This window comes from Harpegnathos saltator, unplaced genomic scaffold (genome assembly GCF_003227715.2).
Source record: "Harpegnathos saltator strain DR-91 unplaced genomic scaffold, Hsal_v8.6 scaffold56, whole genome shotgun sequence".
Taxonomy (NCBI): Eukaryota; Metazoa; Arthropoda; class Insecta; order Hymenoptera; family Formicidae; genus Harpegnathos; species Harpegnathos saltator.
In genome coordinates, this window is record NW_020230382.1 from 1,153,186 (window position 1) to 1,172,001 (window position 18,816).

At 51.5% G+C, this 18,816-nt stretch overlaps 1 protein-coding gene across 3 annotated transcripts in view; it reads left to right on the plus strand.

The window, feature by feature from the left end:
• LOC105185727 (trace amine-associated receptor 9) overlaps positions 1 to 18,548 on the plus strand; it is an 87,076-nt gene extending 68,528 nt beyond the window's left edge. For all 3 annotated transcript variants that reach the window (XM_025303621.1, XM_025303622.1, XM_025303623.1), the window contains 4 exons: positions 9,580 to 9,834; positions 13,462 to 13,561; positions 15,994 to 16,122; positions 17,250 to 18,548. In XM_025303621.1, coding sequence (XP_025159406.1) covers positions 9,580 to 9,834; positions 13,462 to 13,561; positions 15,994 to 16,121 — 483 coding nt within the window. In that variant the 3' untranslated portion in view covers position 16,122; positions 17,250 to 18,548. The remainder of the gene's footprint in view (positions 1 to 9,579; positions 9,835 to 13,461; positions 13,562 to 15,993; positions 16,123 to 17,249) is intronic.
• Positions 18,549 to 18,816: the final 268 nt, after the last annotated feature.

An 18,816-nucleotide genomic window follows, 5' to 3' on the forward strand; every position in this document is an offset into this window, starting at 1 on the left:
AGGAAAGACAATATTCGCAGAGGATCGGAGAAGTGCCTATTTATCATAAAATTACCGCCTTTGCTCTGAGACTTTTTCTCCAGACTCTTTTATACAGCAGGAGTTACAGCGAGCACTTGCTCGAAACGAAATTGTATCGCCGCGGGGCGTTTACGGTTGAGTGATCAAAGTCGCGAAGATTGTGTATCAAAAGCGAACTGTCCACTAGTCGCAGCCACAATGGCCGTTTTGTCGCGGTTGAAGAAAATGCAATTGCACAGATTGCTTTTTGAGCAAGTCTCTCTGAGGGGAGCCATCAAAGTGATACACGAATCACCTTGTCGTACGATAAAAGCGGATAAAGCGGCTTCTAATGTAACAAAAGAGTGATAACGCTCGCGACGATGGAATGATAATGGATATTAATCGGTACGAGAAACCCGCTGCGACATTTCGCAAGCGCAACCTGGGCTTTAACGGTCTTTATCCGCGGACATTAAATTTCCGATCGAAATCGAGAGCTCAGCTAGAGCCCTAAACTCTAGAGCTTCAATGACGCGCTGGCCAGTAATCAATGTTCCCGAGCGAGCTGAGCGGAAAAACACGAGAGAGAAATTAAAACGCGACGTTGGATAACGTCCAGGCCGCGATGTCGTGTCTAACGGGTCACTTGAAATTCACGAGGATATCACACGGTCACCGAGCACCGCCGAAGGATTTCTAAAGCCGCCTCCAATTTCTTCATCCTATTTCGTTCGTCTTTCACCTCATCTTCCTCGTACTTATCGCGGGATAACGAGGTGGAACGAGTCGGACGAGGCACCGAATGGGATCGAGGCCCCCACATTGAATCCACCGATCTTCGTTCGCGTCGAGAATCATGCCGATGATTCCCCGTCTCCGTTCTCCCGCTTCGCCGCGAGATTCTGCTCATCAACGGTTCATTGCCGTCGGACCCGTTTTATCCGCCGATGTGGCTACGTAGCGACGAGACTCGGAAGAGTATTATTCGAAATGAGACATATCACGCGCGTCGTGCTCTGAAAAGGCTTGACGTGGCTGAAGAAATTTGTACTTGACTCGGCGAAGGCAAAACTTTGCCGAGATTGATCGCGTTATCGCTTTCTTACAGTTCCTCATTTCACCGATAACCAACTCGAGGTAGGATTTTTTTCTTCCTTGTCATCCCGCGGGAACTTACCGCGGCTATTCAAAATAACCGGCGGGTTTTGATCGCGAATAGATTCTTCGTGTTATTTTTCGAGCGTACTTTCGGACCTCTTTTTCTCAAATGGGTACACGGCATACACGTAATCGCTTTATTCTAAAAACGAGAGGTAGAAGAATCACTTGAGAAATTCCCATGCAAGAGAAGCCACAGGAGTATAGAGGTATTATCTCGCGATACGAGCGGCCCCGGGCTGCGTTTTAATGTTCCAGAAGAAAATCGGTATATATTTTTGCACGGTACAGGCAAAGTTGCGAGGCAGGCTCCTGCGTGCGGCTCTCTCGATTATTCGGCTCACAAAGGGTGTCCTAAAATTCACGCAAGAAGTAATTTTGATAGAGAACACAGTTTTATAGTTAAAAATTGTAAATTTTTTATTGATTCATAAAGTATACAGTATAGGATTATGTATGGAATAGCATATCGGGTAAATCGGGCCTCCACGGCTTTGCTGGCACATGTGCACTCTTTTGTTGAAATTTTCCATGACCGTTTTGCATAAATGCATGAATTTCGTTGATACAGCGCTCAATTTCCTCCTTCAAGGCGTGGGTGGTCGTGGGCTTGTTGACATAAACCTTAGACTTCAAAAAAAAAAAGTCCGACGGCGTTAAATCGCATGATCTGGGCGGCCAAATCTGATGACCAAAACGACCAGGAAATGACTCATGCAGTAATTGAATTGTTTCTCGGGCTGTATGGCATGTGGCACCGTCTTGTTGAAACCACATGTCGTCCACATCCACGTCTTGCAATTTAGGCACAAAAAACTGGTTCATCATGTCGCGATAGCGAGCACCGTTAACTGTTATTGCCTGACCAGCCGCATTTTCTTCCGAAGAATGGTCCGATGGTGCCTCCAGCCCAAAATCCGCACCAAACAGTGACACGTTGTGCATGCATTTGTTTCTCAACAATCACTCGTGGATTTTCTGAACCGCAAATGCGACAATTTTGTCGATTAAAACCAAGCCATCAAGATGAAAATGAGCCTCATCGCTGCGGATGATTTTGTTCGAAAAATCAGCATCCACTTGTTGTTCCATAATCCATTCAACGAACTCTCTTCGCTGTGGCCGTTTACCCGATATGCTATTCCATACATACATAACCCTATACTATATACTTTATGAATCAATAAAAAATTTACAGTTCCTAATTAAAAACTTGTGTTTTCTATCAAAATTACTTCTCGCGTGAATTTTGGGACACCCTTTACATTCGATTATTCAAATTCGACGTGTCGTATCGTGCCCGACACGCGAGTCGAGTTTTACCCTCGAGAACTCTCGTGCGACAGTGTGCTGCGCTTAATAAGACCATTAATTCGTTCAAGCACGCGTCTCTCGATATTGCCATCAAGTACGTACGTTCCGTTCCATTCCTTTCCACTTGCTAATTTCTTTTCACTCATATCACACAAAAATTGAGCATTGTCCAAGTAAATTTTTCCAAATACATAAAATTCAATCGGAAAAGTACGGCGTGGCGGAGCGGCGCGGCGGCGCGGGCGCGGGCGGAGCGTTTCAGCGCGACAAGAGATTTGCAGCTTTATGAAGAAAGAGACGACAGCCGGAAAGTACCAAAAGTCGCTCTCGCGGCAAACGCTCCCTACAAGCGCGGAGAAGGTAAATTTTTGCAAGAAGATTGCACCTGCGGGAGATGTTATGATCCTGCTGGTGTGCGGGCGGTGGCGGCATGTTCTCGCGGCGTCGAGAGGAGCGTCCGCTTTTTAAAATCCCTTTTCCGAGATGCGGCGTGCGCCATACCCAACAGCTATAATGTCTTTCGGAACGACGCGTTTATGAGACTTTATTTATTTTTCCTCGGCGGAGTGAGAGTTCGCGCACGTAAGCACGATGCGCCGTCAGTGGCGCGAGATAAGAACGGAGAAGCGTGCGCCCATACGAGCCGCCAGCTTACTCGCGTCACAATGGAGCAAAAAGAAGCGAGAAGGAGAAAACAAGACGGAGAAAAAAGAAGAACGAGAGAGAGAGAGAGAGAGAGAGGAACGGGAGTACACCGGAGAGAGTCCTTTATTAGTTCCACTCACTCTTCGCACCCTGAGCCGCCGCCGCGTCGTTTACCCGTAATTTAAGCGCAATTTACGCGAAAGTGCCTCGTAAGTCTCGCCAGGGCGCGAATATTCATCCGACGGCGAAACTTCGCGGGCGCGATTCAGCGATGGAAAACGCTCACTTCCGACGTCGGAAAATATACCACGACGGCAGTGCGGCGGATAAAAGCTACAATGGTGGTAAACAGTTCGCGGTGAACAGAGAAGACGCGGCGAAGTATCCGGTTCAGTCGCGCTCAAACGTTAACGAGAGACGCCGCGCGAGCGGCTACATCCGTCGTTCAATCCGCATTTGTCTCACACGTCACGCCTGTAACTTTTTGTCCTCCTCCGAGCCTTTGTTGCCCGTTTGTAACGCGTCGGAATGATCCAACGGTAACCACCTAGCAAGAAGCAACGTGGCTCGCGCTCGAATTCAAGTTCTGGCTTTCTAGTGAAATCTATTGGAGATCAAAGGATCATGTGCGGATTACACCGACTACCGATCGTCGAATCGCAAGGTGAATTCGACTGGTCGGAAACAAGCGCGCTTCCCTGCGGAGCGAAGGAAATTTCGATCATAGTCGCGGCGCGATGCGGAAAGGAAGGAAAGCCGTCGCACAGTGGGGCCAGATGACATTTTTTGGTTGAAAATTCTCTAGAGACCTAAATTTTCAACCGATCATCGACACCAACGGATGAGGTTGGTCCTGAATAAATTCCAAAGAGATCCGTCTAGCCGAAATTTTGAAAAAATTGTCGGTTCAGGGTACATGGGTTTAGTCTTAAAAGGGTTTGTCTTAAAAGTTTATCGTTTAAAGTACAGTGTCTTGGGTTCGACCTCAATGGGTTCGAGCCTATATGGATACTAAATGCGAGACCCCAGAACTTATCACAGATATAATCACCTTTTAGAAAAGTCAGAATTTCAAAGTTCGTCATTTCAGCCCACATTAAGAAAGAATTAAGGATCAAAATCCCTCGGTTTCGTGCTTAACGGGTCTACATTTGATGTTTTTGTATCTTGGGCATATGAGTTTTGGGTTAATGGGTTTCTGATTCAAGATCGATAAATCTCGAGGTGTCTGTTGATTGGTTTCATAGTTTCAATCAGCTGAATACGCTATTAGGTAGAAATAAGTGTCGAATAATGAGTATTTCACAAGTTTCTCGCGTTTAATGATAATTTTTCCTCTTTTGGGACTAGTAATTCAAGAAAAAAATTTTTCTAAATTTTGCCAAGACAGATCTCTTCGGGATTTATTCAGGATCAACCTCATTCATCGGTGTCGACGATCGGTCGGAAATTCAGGTCTCTGGAGAATTTTGAAACAAAGAATGTCATCTCGCCCCACCGTGCGTCGGCCGGCGCAATCGTAAAGTTCATCACTGCCGTGACGCTCGCGCGGGATCAAACACTCATGCATCAACGGTGCTCCGTGTTGCGGCAGTGGTATTTTTGAGAAGATTGAACGCTTTGCAACGTACTGCCGCTGTTAACGTGTATTTAATTAGCGAGCGCTGTTATCTCCCGCGCGGACGCTCGTGATTTTACGATTTAATCGGGCATTTCGCATAATGCGTCGATTAAGCAGACACGCCTAAATAATACGCCTAAATAACGCGATAATTTGATTATAATTGGGCGCGCATGTCGGCGCGCGATTGACGTAATCGAGGCGATTTCAACGTCCGCGCGCTTCGATCCCGTCGGCGGGCGTAAAAGAACGTCTTGCGTAAGAGAACTTTTGATCCCCGCCGCTTGAGAAAGAGATGCCGCGTAACTTTGACACGTGAACGATCTGTTTAATGCACATCCGCGCGGATCGTTACGAAAATGGCTGTTTCCACCTTGCATAATTACGACGGAAACGATGTCTGCATTGTTACAAACTCGCGCATTCTGCGAATGGCATGTTGAGAGACGTGTAAATTTTACACGTCGCGCGCGCGCTCGCGCGAGCACGCTCGGTGCGCTTCGTCATCTCGTGTGATAATACGCTTATTCGCGGGGTTGTGAGCCGCGTTAATGCTTTACTTACTTCATAATTGCCCCGCGCCAATTTTTCCTCCCCCTCCCCCTCCCCCCCTAATTATGTGTGTTTCAGCTCTGTACACACGCGCTGGAGCGATATGCAAATTAATGCACGTTATTATGAGCACGCAGCTTCTCATCCGCAAGCGTGGCACGCGAGAAGAAGAGAAGGAGAGAGAGAGAGAGAGAGAGAGAGAGAGAGAGAGAGAGAGAGAGAGAGAGAGAGAGAGCATAGTTCTGTGCTCGCGATATGTAAAGTGCGAATTAAAGTATTCCTTCACCGCTCTACCGATAAATAACGCGAGAGAAAACGAAATAACGAGAAACGTCACGCGCGCTAGTCATCTGTTTCGTGTCTGTCTGTCTGTCTGTCTGTCGTATGTTGTGCATCGACTGATCGCATCATCTTGTCGCGCGTCCGCACGTAAAAGGCGGCCACCCTCAGCCCTTCCTCCTCCGTCTCCTCCTCTCTGTGTCTCTCTCATCGATTTTTCTCCTTGACCGTGCGGAATTCAAAACATCTTCCAATTTTCTTTAGCGAACCGCGTCGCGCAACGACGTCAGATAATCCCACGTATCCCTGGAAGCTCGTAAATTTCGGAACGCATAGCGGCCAGTAATATAGATGATCGATAAAATAGTTCTGTGACGAGTGTGGCGGGATGAAAAACACCCGACGGCAAGACGTCGAGACGTCTTTGGCGGTTGGCTTATCCGGGCCGGGTTGCTCTTTGCACGCATGTTGTTTCGCGGCTCTACGGCCCATTGGAAGCCCATGCGCACGCTTAAGTTTACGAGTCAGATTTCACGCAAAGATTTATATTCTCAAAGATTCGTGTGTCCGTCGTGTGCAAAAAATAAAATTAAAAAATACCGCTCGTACGCTCGCGCGCGCTTCACCTTCCCCGACGGAACGAATGTTCGTTATCTGTGACTATAGTCGTACGGCGAAAGAATTGCGGTGAAGAGAATCATTTTTGTACGAAGCGTGAAGCACAGTGTTAACGACAATAGCATTGCACGCATATATCGTCGCTATTTCGCAGGGGACAACGATAAAAAAGAGCACAGTCGGCGGCGGGAGAATAACTGTAATTTTAACGACATCAGCCGTTGCTTTCTCTCGACCTAACGAAAAACTCCCGGCCGAGTGAGCTGCTGCCGAGCAAATATCTCTCCCCGCGGGACTCGGAGAGATTTCGCGCAACTCCGCGCGGAATCCGCGAATTGCGAGCCGAAAGTGTATCTCCTCTTCGTGTTTCGCGCGATTGCTGAATGGGGGGGGGGAGGGCGGGTATATTAACGGAGCCGAGTCCCTCGCAGAAGAGTCGCTCGCGCGGAGCGGAGCGCACATTGCGGAGAGAACCGCGGTATCTCGGCGAGAACGGCTAGAACGGAGGAGGAGAGCTTCTGTTCCACTGAAGCGAAAGTTCCGGTCGGCCGCGACACACAGCGCGCGCGCGCGCGCGCGCGCGCGCCCCGTCTCGCTCGACGGTTACATAGAGTGAAAGTTTAACGAGTTATAAGCCCGGCAAGAGCGCAGCACTTGGTGCGGCACATGCACGAGATACGCGCCGCGTTAAAGAGGACACCGGGATTTCCTGCTCGCTAAAGTTCCGGCGATAAATCGAACCGGAATGCTAATACTTCGGCCGGATAGTTTGTCTCGCGCTTTGCCTTTCCGCCCGAGCGCGATATGTTAATTCCACGGACGGCATTTCCGCCCGAATTCTTGCCCGCTTCTTCCTCCGTCCGCTCTCCTCCGCGGGCCCCCTCTCTCACCCTCTCTCTCGGCGAGAAAGTCCCCTCGAGTTCTCTTGTATATCCCGCGATACGTGTCCGCGTCGCCCGTAATACCGTTCAATCTTCAAGCCGAATGAGCGACGTGCGAACACACGACGGCTCGTGCCCGGCGAAATTAGAACGATTCGCGGCGATTCTCTCTCTCTCTCTCTCTCTCTCTCTCCTATAACGCCTTTCCGCCCCGAGGCGACTCGCATGCTCGACAGCTCGGAACGCGACGTCAGATACCGTTCTCGTGCGTGATCTTTCAACGTCGCTTCGACAGACGCACGGTATAAAGATATGCCTGACGTCGGACTCGCGCGCTATTTGTCTCGACGCTGGCAGGCGGGACGCCGTCAAGCTCCCGTCGAAACATTCTTCGCTTTCACGCTGGATTATTCACAGTATCCGTCACCGTCACATCTTAACCTTTCCTGTTGGGAAAAAAAGATTCTCGACGGCTCGCGCGGATAGAGCGACGGGGTCTCGGCGACAGGTTCCGTTATCGCGAGTCGCATTATGGCCGCGACACACGTAAATTTTTAATCGGCTTCGCCGGACGTTTGGCGAATCCCGCACTTACCAATCTGAGGGTCGCACCTGTCTGGGCATTAACGTTGTAATCCCGAGATTTGCGAGGAGGGCCAACACGCAGGAGGTGGTGGCACCGGGACGCTAGGGTGGAGGACAGGGGACGGGGCGACGAGGGAGGCGGGAAGGGGGGGCACAGGATAGCGGGCGAAGGGAGCGGGAATGGACGGACCCAGCTAAACGAGCGGATTCGTAATCCCTTTACTGCCGCACGACGAGAGGCTTTGATGCTGACGAGCTTAGCGCTTAGCGACTTTCGTAACCGTGTCAAGCCGGCCTAAAAGACGAGTCGACTGAGACGCGTCGACTGGGCCGAGCCTTTTCCGCGTTAAGAGCCATTCGTCCGGATCTTTTCACATTACGTCTGCCTTCGAGATTATAACGCCCAAGACTGTGAGGCGTGAGGGGATTTAGTATCGCCCGACGACAGAGGGAGGGACGGAAAGAGAGGAGTCGCGCCCCCTTTCCGGCCCGTCACATAATCTTGTCTCATTGCCGTAGACACGACTTTTCAGCTGCAATGGTCGCTCTCATTTCTCAAAGGTATCTTAACTTCGCGTTCTCCTCGTCTTTCGTCCTCCCTCTCCCCCTTCGCCGCGAAGGCGCACGGTGAGGCCAGTTTCTAATATGCTTTTTGCGTTTCGCGCGAGTTAATCTCGCCCACCACGTACGGATCGATCCGATGAATCAGCGAGACAGAGAGAGAGAGAGAGAGAGAGAGAGAGGGGGGGTGGTCGTGAGGGGGAAAAATGTTGGCTGATTCGTGATCCTACTTGGAGATAAGACCGTCGTGGGGATACCGTGAAAGTAGAACCGGCTACAGGAAGGTCCTCGGGATGGATCACACACAGACGCGCTTTTCAGGAAATATCGATAATGCGCGAGCGTTAGTCCGCCGAACAATCGGCCCGCCGGTGAATATCGACGAACACGTCGTGTCCCTGGATCTGGATTGTTGATAACGCTCGTAAAAGACGCGCTCGCGCAACATACTTAAAACTTCTTTACTGCGAGCACTTTGAACTTTAATAAGGTTATTTGCAAGATCGTAACGATATTAAAAACGTTTAGGAAGCGGGAAGCCGAAAGTCGGACGGCAGCCGCGCCCCGTCGGGCTCAATATCCGCGAGAGGGCCTCGGGTCGGGACGGCTTCGTTTAATCTTTCATTGAAATCTCGCTGTCTCACCCGACGTTATATCGCGTCGTAATTAAGCATGGACGTCCGAGCGGGGCGAAGTCGGCCGAAGTCATCGGAGGAGACGCCAAGTTCAATTTTCTGTTCAAAAATTCATCAGCCCGAAAAAGTTGCCGGGAGTTGGCGGGAGAGACATGTCGCCGTCGCCGTCGCCGTCGGGGGACGCTTAATGAGGAGCGAAACCTCGGTATCTCGTTAAAAATAGATCCGCCCGGCTATATCGCGCGCGCGCGCGCGGTCTTGATACTCCAGGAGTCAACGTTGCATCTCGTCGCGAGCCGTCGTTGTAATAGCATATCAAACTACCACGATAACGAGCTGAAATTACATCGCCTTTGGCCACGATGAGGGGGCGCGCGTGTGTGTGTGTGTGTTTCTTGCTGCCTCGCCTACCACTCGACGCAAATTCCGGAAAACATGCCGAGACGATATCTCTGAAAAGTCAGAGTGCCATTCTGAATGCGCCGTTTCTCCTTCGGGCACGCGTTTGCCGCGGGCGAGGGGGATGCTCGCTTAAAATAAAGAACAGTCGTCTGTTTATTCTCTCCTTTATCGCGCGCGCGCGAGAGAGAGAGAGAGAGAGAGAGAGAGAGAGAGAGAGAGAGAGAGAGAGAGAGAGAGCGGGCTTTCTCGCGCAGCTGCATCTGGTAGACCGCCGTCTAAACGAGGTGAAGACACTACGCCGGCAGAGACGTCTTACATATTTCAGCTTGTCGCCCACGAGAGACGACTGTCGACCTCGGCCTCGCGAACAATGGCTGCGATGAGTTTGGGTTTCATCGTCATGGTCACGCCGTGGACGATCCAGGAAGTCGTTGCAGCCTGCACCGGAAGCAAGCCACCGCCGTTCCTCGACTTCCTGGCCACGTGGCTGGCGCTCTCCAACAGCTTCTGGAATCCATTCCTCTACTGGCTGCTCAACAATCATTTCCGCCGAATTTCCAGGGAGCTCCTTTACAGTAAGGTACGCGCTCCACCGCTCACGCGATCGTCAACGCTGACGACAACTGATTTCTCGACGATAAGACAGACGCGCGCGCGCGCGCGTTTAGGGGAAAAGGAAAGAAAACGAGAGTATCACGAAACGAGTGAAAAGAGCAACAACGAGACAAGACTGCTCGAACGTCGGTCGAGCGCAAATGAAATTTCGGACGGTATCCGACCGCATTTCAGAACCGTTAAAACTCGCTTTCTAACGCGCCAGAGGGAAACGACGCGAGCGCTTTGTGCCTTCATTTTACACTGATACATCCTTAACTCGCTCTACGATAATTAGATTTACTCGACGAGCTTTCACCTGTCGTTTTTCCTTTCACCGCGCTCGAGGGCCAACTCGCTCGGCTCTGCGCGCGAATTGCGCGCTGGACCATTACGGCTGCAGCGTAAACTCCCCCTCTTTTTGTTGATACTTCTCACAAAACTGGTTACGCGCGAGTTTTTAGCGCTAACTCCTGCGTGTTTTCGCATGCCCATTAGAGACGATCCCGCGCGCGTGCGCGCGCGATTCTTGACTCGGAAACCATTATTTTCCCGCTCAACTGGTGCAATAAAATAGCTTTCGTTGTCACGAGACAAATCGCCGACCACGCTTCGTCAAGTATCTCTTGCGCATCGCTGAGTTGCGCGCGCTGTTACCCTCCCTCCCCCCCCCGCGTGATTTTCGACAAATCACATCGACGATCTATTGGCGGCAAAGAGTTCAGCAAAAAAAAAAAAGAAAAAAAAAATACGAACAAGAGGAAGGATATCGTCGCGGCGGAATCTCTCGTGCCTCCCGCGCACAGTAACTTATCACGCGCGATATTTTCGCGTTCAGCTTATCGAGAGCTCATATCCATTCCCATTGTCGGCCGATGCGCTACAATGGAATAATCGATTCGCACGGCGAGTGAATTAGAGTACGGCGACGTATAATAGCGAAAGAAGACAGAGAGCGACACTTTGCGCTCTCGCGCGCCTCCCACCTCCCACCTCCCGCGCCCTTCCGCGCGGGGAACCGCAAATTTATGCGATTAGATAGAGCCGGGAGATATTCGCGCGGCGAACGCCGCGCTGCCTTCCTCTTATTCACTGATCGTCCCTCTTCCTCCTCCCTTCCCTCCCTTCACTCCCGTTGCGCCGTTACATCACGTTACGGCGCGTTCTTCTCACCGCCGCGTTTCCACGCTGCTTCGCGCGCTCCTTTTACCTCGCGAAATCAATCGTGCGTGCCCGCGCGACGAGGGTCGTTGAATTCCTCGAAGACGATGTCGCGCGTCCCGCGTATCGCGGCGCGGCGAACGAATGGAGACGGACGGCTCCGTCGCGACCTCGCGGCAGGAGCATCCTGTCTGTCCAGGGTGGCCACCCTGGGCGGGAAACTATCGCGGCCATTTACCCATGCCCAGCTGCAGCGCAGCTATACGGCCAACTAACGGCGTTGGGAAACGAGATTTATCCGGCGCGTTACGCGCCGTACGGATGCGTCCCGCGACGGATTCAACGGCGGCGGTGGTGGTTGTCCTTTCCTCTTCCGCCCCTGTCGCGCTCTCCTTTGGGATCCTGGGACGAGGGCGAAAGGGTTGTACTCCCCACGCGAGCGCGAGCGCGCTCGGCCACAGCCGTAGATCTTGGCGCGTTCGACTTTACAGGCCATGAATTCCGAAAAGCCCGTCGGCGCGCCGTAAATCTTTAATCGCCGCGCGCCCCTGCGGCCTCTCACACATGCCCTCTCTCTCTCCCCCTCCCCCTCCCGCCGCTCTCGCTCTCGTTTCTCACGTTTGCCGGGAGGTTACGCGAGGCCGAAGAGCGCGCGCGTAATTTTGGTATTCGTTTAAACATGACGCGGCGCGACGCGACGCTCCACCGACGAGCAGCGCGATTGACGACGCGGTCGACAAACGAGTTTGCTCTCGCTGCTACGAGAAGTGAAAACTTGGTCGCCGCTGTCTTGGTGCGCTCTACACACACGTACATCGCGCTGCGCTGCGCGCTCCTGCGAAAAATGGAAATCGATCCGTGGATTATTGCGAACGGCAGCGACGGTCGAGGGCGCGCGCGCGCCGGCAATTTTACGCCCGTACACACTCGATCTCCAGTTCCGGAATTGTTTGCGAAAAGTAATTAATTTTCGCGTGTTATTCTTCCGACGATCCACCGCGGGTGTTCTTAGCGTTTGCAATTAAAAAGAGTTACGGCGCGCGATCGGTGCCGTGGAAGGCGTCTCTTCAATCCTCTTCCCGAAAAATTTATTGTTTAGCGATAGAGAGAGAGAGAGAGAGAGAGAGAGAGAGAGAGAGAGAGAGAGAGAGGGAGGGGAGAGGAGGACGGTATGCATAGGTGACACACGCGCCTCTTTCTCTCGGAATACGCGTTGCGAGACGAACGATGAAAATTTGCGACGAGTTCGACGCGACATGGCATGATTTGCCGTCGCGCGTGCTGTGTGTTTCATATGCTGGAAAATATGACGACGTACGTTTCGATGAAGCGATCGATGCAACAGACTGCGGGAATCATTTTGCATAGATACGAGCGCGAGCGCGGCAGCTCGAGCATTCCGGGAATCGTACATCGGATATTGCGGTCGAATCTCAGTTTTTAGTGGATCGAATATTGCCCGTGAAACACAAGGAGATCTCGCGCGCGCGCGCGCGCGCTTCGCAAAGAGAAGCGCGAGCTTCGCGCTGTCTCCGTTTCCGGAGTTTCCGCGAGAGAAGAAAAGGCAACCTCGCCCCTCTCGCGGAAACGGCGACAGACAGGAAAAAGAAGACAGACGAAGGGACCGAGGAAAAGCGCGACAACGAGAAGATGAAAAAATCATCGCGAAAATAATATCGTCGCGAGAGGGATCCTGTCACCTGCGCTGCGGTGATGAATCGAGCGAGTTGCGTAACCGGTAGAGCTCACCGGACGACGTGTATCGGCGAGGGAGAAAGAGAGAGAGAGAGAGAGAGAGAGAGAGAGAGAGAGAGAGAGAAAAAGTTGCCATCCGTGCCAGCGATGCATTATTATTGCAACTGTCGCGACGCAGCGAGTAGTAACGCTTGCATCTCTCGTGTTACTGCCAGATACGCGAATGACATTCGGCGAACTGTATTCCTCGTTGGCCGTAATTCCGTTCCATTTCCAGGCATTCCGTCTCGATGCCGCGCCGTGGCCGGCCAAAGTTAACGGGAGCGCGGCGGCGCGCGGTACGCGGGAGCGCGAGTTTACAATTAGAATCGCCACTTTGCATCGACGCGGCAGACCCGGGCGCACCAACCCATTCGCATTCGCGTCATCCGACGCGGTACGGCGCGGTACGGCGCGGCCGCGAGATAATGTCGCGATTATTTATTGCTCTTTTTCCGCGACGAAGGATGTAGGGGGTAGTACCTCGGCGTTATATAGCGCGGTCGATCGGGGTAAAGCTCTCGCAAAATCTGCCAGTATTTTCACCGACTGATTTATCGCTCGTAAGACTGACAGCCGTCCCTCCCTCCCTCCCTCCCTCCCTCTGCCGCTCCCTCTCTTTTTTTTCTCACTCCGCTCGGCGTCGATGCGAACGCAGGCATCGTGCCTGTCACGATCGATAATAGGGCTGATCTTATAATTCCCTTTTTACATGCAGATTCTGTGCAGATCTAAGCCGCTAGAGACGAAGCAACACTGCTGCACGACCAGCACCGGCGGTCTGGACGTCTGCAGCATCGCCGGCGTCGACCTGTCAGGTACGTCGTGAGAAACAGCCCAGGATCGGCGAGGATTTCGCGAACATCACGCGTTCATCGAAATTAATATATTCCGGCACGTATCGCCGATTGTCCAATATACCTTCCGGCTCGCGCCTGTCGTTCGCGACGAGCCTGATTCGCGATCCCGCTTTCCTATCGATTCTCCGCCAACGATGACGCCCCGGCCCGGCGAGATTAATGCAATCAATGTTTCGCGCTAATTAAACCAAGTGGGAAGTCAGCCTTTTGACGGCGTCCATTATCGCGGTATTAATCGCGTCCTCGCTCGTTCCTCTCACTCCCCCTAATCTATCTATCTCTTTCGGGTGTGCCGTTCATAAGTGATATGTAAAGGGATCGCTGGGAATAATCAACGTCAACCGGGGCGCGCGTGACAGCCAACTGTGTGTCATGATCAGCGCGCTTTGAGCGCGGCTTGCATCGCGTCGTACTATTTACAATGAGTCCGTAGCCGATGATTACTCCGCGCGAGCGCTGCGTCTTTACGAGTGCTGCATTCCGAATGCTGCGGAATGAATGCTCCAACAACGATGCTCCCGCAGGACATTTAATCCTTACCGCGCGTTGTGTAACGTTCGGCTATGCGGAAATTCCAGGCGTTTTTGTCTACGGGGCGCTCCTAATTGGAACATTTGGACAGAGAATGAGACAGAGAGACAGAGAGAGAGAGAGAGAGAGAGAGAGAGAGAGAGAGAGAGAGCGAGAGGGAGAGAGAGAGAGAGGAGGGAGGGAGGGAGGGAGAAGACGGAGATAAAGTTGGAACGGAACGAAAGTAGGTTGGCTGAGGGTCAAGGTTCGTCGGAAGTCCCTTCTCCGAGAGGGAGAGAGTACTCCTCCGCGCACTAAAATCTCGGAACAAGTGGATATATCAAGCCACCGTCGCAAGTTTATTCGGCGAAGTCATCGAGTTCGATCGAGCCGCGCTGTGCGATATAATCTCTCTCTCTCTCTCTCTCTCTCTCTCTCTCTCTCTCTCTCGCGAGAGAATTCGAACGTGGAGTATCCGACATGACACGCTCCACACTGTAAAACTAGGCATCGGAACGTGTTAAAATTGAGTGTTAGTGCGTTATTTGGACACATTAGCTGGCGTTAAGGCACCAAGTGCGTCAAAATAATTCGTTTTCTGTGACAAAAGTGTGTTTTAATAACACACTTGTCTGTAACACACCATGTAACACCCTATAGAAACGTGTTACTTTTCCTCATCAATCCCATGATACACGTAGAGCGTGTTATTTAGACACAGAATGATAATCGAATTATATTGAGAACACACCTGGATGATATATTGGATAACACATCAAATCACGTAGCACGCTAGTAATGTGTTCATGATAACACACTAATTTTGTTAACACACGTTCGAATGAACACACATATGTGTGTTAAAAGAAATACATGTGGGAGAAACACAAATCGACAAAATCGGCGATTACTACTCGCCTTCGAAAAAGTATCTGTTGTGTCTACTGAACAAATTAATGCAATAATAACTTGCTCTCGTATTATTGCAGACTCATTAATTATGCGTTATTCATTATTATATGTTTAAACGTAATACGTTAAATAACGCGTGAACGTTAAAACGGAAGAAACGTGCAAAAAAGAAAATTCATTCATTTGCACGCTTGTGCGCTTCAAAATAACACACTTGGATTTGCAATGTTGCTCGATTCACCTTCATAACACACTTGAGGTGTGTTATTTTGATATACCTTCATAACACATTTGAGGAACGTTATTTTGATGCACTTTCATAACACACTGAAAGTGTGTTATTTTAATACACCTAACCGTTACACACACACGATACAAACGATTATATTTAACACGTACATAAGTATGTTCTTTTAACATACATATATGTGTTAATTTAATTTGCTGATTTTGTATGTCTAAAGCGGAGACATACTTTAACGCGCTTTCAAGCATATTATCGTAACACACTTCAGTTTACACAGTGCATTTGAGGAAACGATGTGAGCTCCCTCCGACAAAAGGGCTCGTTTTGCAATCAGCGATCGTAAAAACGAACGTGACGTCCGTGCAGGACGCGAGGGCAAATTCGCGCTCTTCATCATCGGTCGCCAGTCGCAGGAGTCATATCGCGTTACGGAGAATGTCGCGACATTTAATTATTTCCGGCAGGCTCGCGCGCGAAGCGAGGCGCGAGCGGAGTCGAATTGAAAAGCAAATTGACTTGTACAACGGCGACACTCGTTTCGAATCTATTAAACGACGCGCGATGTACACGGAGCCGGACAACAACAACAACAACGCGCACGCGAACGAACCGTTAATCGTTATTTGCGCGGGGATAACGCACTGATAACGCTGATGTCTGCTGCGTCGCATGAGCCCGCGAGAGCCACTCTTACGCATTGTTCATCGGCCTTTCGTTTCAGGTTTGGAGCGTTGCTCAATGGAACGATACTCGATGGCGCGTTGTTCCTCGTTATCGCTGGCGAATACGCCGCCGCCGCTCTCATGGGAGGCCGTACACGTGACACATGGCGACGCGGAGTCCACGTGAGGTACACGCCACATAAATACGATTCTACTCGCCGGTGTGCTCCTGCGTTCTAGGCGGCGCGAAATGTGCCGCCTCGCGTTTATAATGTAACGATAAATTGAGGCAATTTGCGGACGAAAACGCGGCGATGCCGATCGCTCTGTTGGCTTACGAAATATTCAAATTCTAATCAAACGAGGGTGAAGAAGCAGTGAATGGAGCTTCGCAGAGGCGCGAGTGAACGGACGGAATCGTGTTATCCAATTTAAATTTGACAGCTTTGTCTCGCGACTGTGATTATGAGAAAGAGAGAAAGAGAGAGAGAGAGAGAGAGAGAGAGAAGAATGAAAGGTGCTCAATGCATCGAATATTAAAACGAACGAATTAAGCGAACGTTGTTGTCCTACAGCAATGTTTAAAAATTAATGTTTAGGGAAGAATTTACTATAAAAACGCGACAGACAAACGGAGCGAGCGTGTTTTCAACCGCCGTTGTCTTTCCGCGACTTTCCACTTCCAGACGTATCGCAAAGCATTCTCAAAGTTTTACGGCCAAGTACAGACTCTTTGTTCGTCAAGTGCGACAAATGGCTGCGCTTACGAGCGTGGAGAATCAAAAGGATCGCCGAATTTTTCTCCGCTCTCCCTCTTTCTCACCACGTGTCGAGAGACACGAGGAGAAGCAGGTTTCCGAGGCTGGGTCCGTCTAGACGGCAGGCAGAAGTAAGCCTTCGTTAAATTTTTAAAAATGCTTAAGGAGGATTATGACATTTTTATGAAGAAGAAAAGAAGATTACTATCAATAACATTGATCGCGCGTGACGGTGAGACGGATACGACGAATATTCCAATGCAAGAATATCGAGAAACGTCTCGACAGAGTCTCGCCTGCCGTCGTCTAGACGGACATGACAGTTCGCTCGAATTACCGCGATACAACGAACGAACCAGACGCAGTCCGGCTGAAGGAAACGGAGAGCCCCTCGCTCTTACGCATGCAACTCGAGCCTGAGAAGCAAAGATCCTCCGTTTCTTCGGAAACGAAACGCGCTTGGTTCTATCGCGTTATGCTTGATTCGACGAATCCAGCACGCAACGCCGTTTGATCGGCGCTAATAACGCAAGCCGCCGGGGCCGGGCCCTTTCCAGCCAGAGATGCCGCCACGCAGACGGAGGATTTCGGATCTCCGGACGACGCCAGTTAGTACAGCGTGGCGGCATGCCGGCACCCGACGCTCCAACATTTCCGGACACATCCGTCGTCTGTACGTCGACACCCGCGTGACGACGCCGCCGCCGTCGCCGCCGCCGCCGTCGCACCCTCGCTGGCACGAGGGCGAGCTTTGCGCGTCGAGGAGGAAGAAGACGAAGGGCAGGAGGAGAACGACCGCGGCGTCGCGGCGGTCCAGCGTCATCGACATGCTCGACGAGTGGCTCGCTTCGAGTACGCGCGCCTCGACAGCCTGCCGGACCTCGTGCGACAGCTCGAGCCGCGCTGAAACTAATTGCGAACAAGTCGTCGCTGTCGTTGAACACGCGACTGCGGTGCGACTCGGTGCGCCGAAAACAGCGGCCGGCCTCTCTCGCTCGCTCGCTCGCTCGGCAGCGGGAAGAGGGACGCGAGCGCGCGGACGCGCGACGCGCGTGTCGACAGCGCCGATTAACTCGTCGAGATGAGATCGATTACGGGAATTTATTACGGCGCGCGAGCTTCGGAGTTACTAAACGCGCCGCGATGCACGCGGAGATGTTTAATGCGCGCGGCACAGCTCGGCACTCAGCGGGAGTGTTAATTCGCGCCCGCATGCGCTCAATTTGGTCGCGCGATTGATCAGCGCGCGAGTGGCCGCGAGCGAGCGAGCGAGCGAGCGGTACGACGCAGCTCTTTTCGTTCGCTTGTTTTTCCTTCTTCTACTTTCTTCTCCCTCTCTTCTTTCTTTCGTCCGTGATTCCGTGTAACTTGACTCGTCTTTCCTTCCTTTTACGTCCCATCAAAGTGCATAAATGTTTGAAGGCAACGGAGGTCGTTGTCGCGGCACGCTGGGAATTCCGACCGCCTCTTCTTCTTCACGAACGCCGCGGGGTAGTCGTGATCGATTGGGAAAGTTGAAGTTTTTCCCGGGGAAAATTTCAATTCGATGTCTCGGAGTAATCTCGGGCAGTACCGCTCGTCGTTTCGCGTAGCACCCGCGCGCGCGCGCGCGCGCGCGGCTAGGAGCGACGATGGAATCGCGCGAGTAAAGCGACACCGCGCGCGCAAGGAGGAAGCGAGGCGCGCCTCAACGTGTAAATTGTTGTTGTTTGCTCAAGCTCGAGAGCTCATTGGCGTCAGGCCAGTGCATACCAAATTGGTAGTGCCAAACTCTTATATCCACGTCGTGTACATCGGTTGTGTTATACGAATATTTCGCGAGAGGGAAAGAAAGAAGGAAGAGAGAGAGAGAGAGAGAGAGAGAGAGAGAGAGAGAGAGAGAGAGAGAGAGAGACCGCGAACGAGGGAAAAAGAAGCCCGACAAGAACGCGCACAGTGTTGTTGCAACACTTCCTCTCCCCCTTCCTTGGAGGGAGAATCATTCTCTTTCAGTATCGCAGAATTTTATACTACGATCATGAGCGCGCTACGTAGATAGAAGACAGTGCCACAGGTCCGCGCTTTCCTCCGAGTCTTGATTTGTTATCCGCGAACGAGTTATCTCGCCGACGCTCGCCGAGAGAG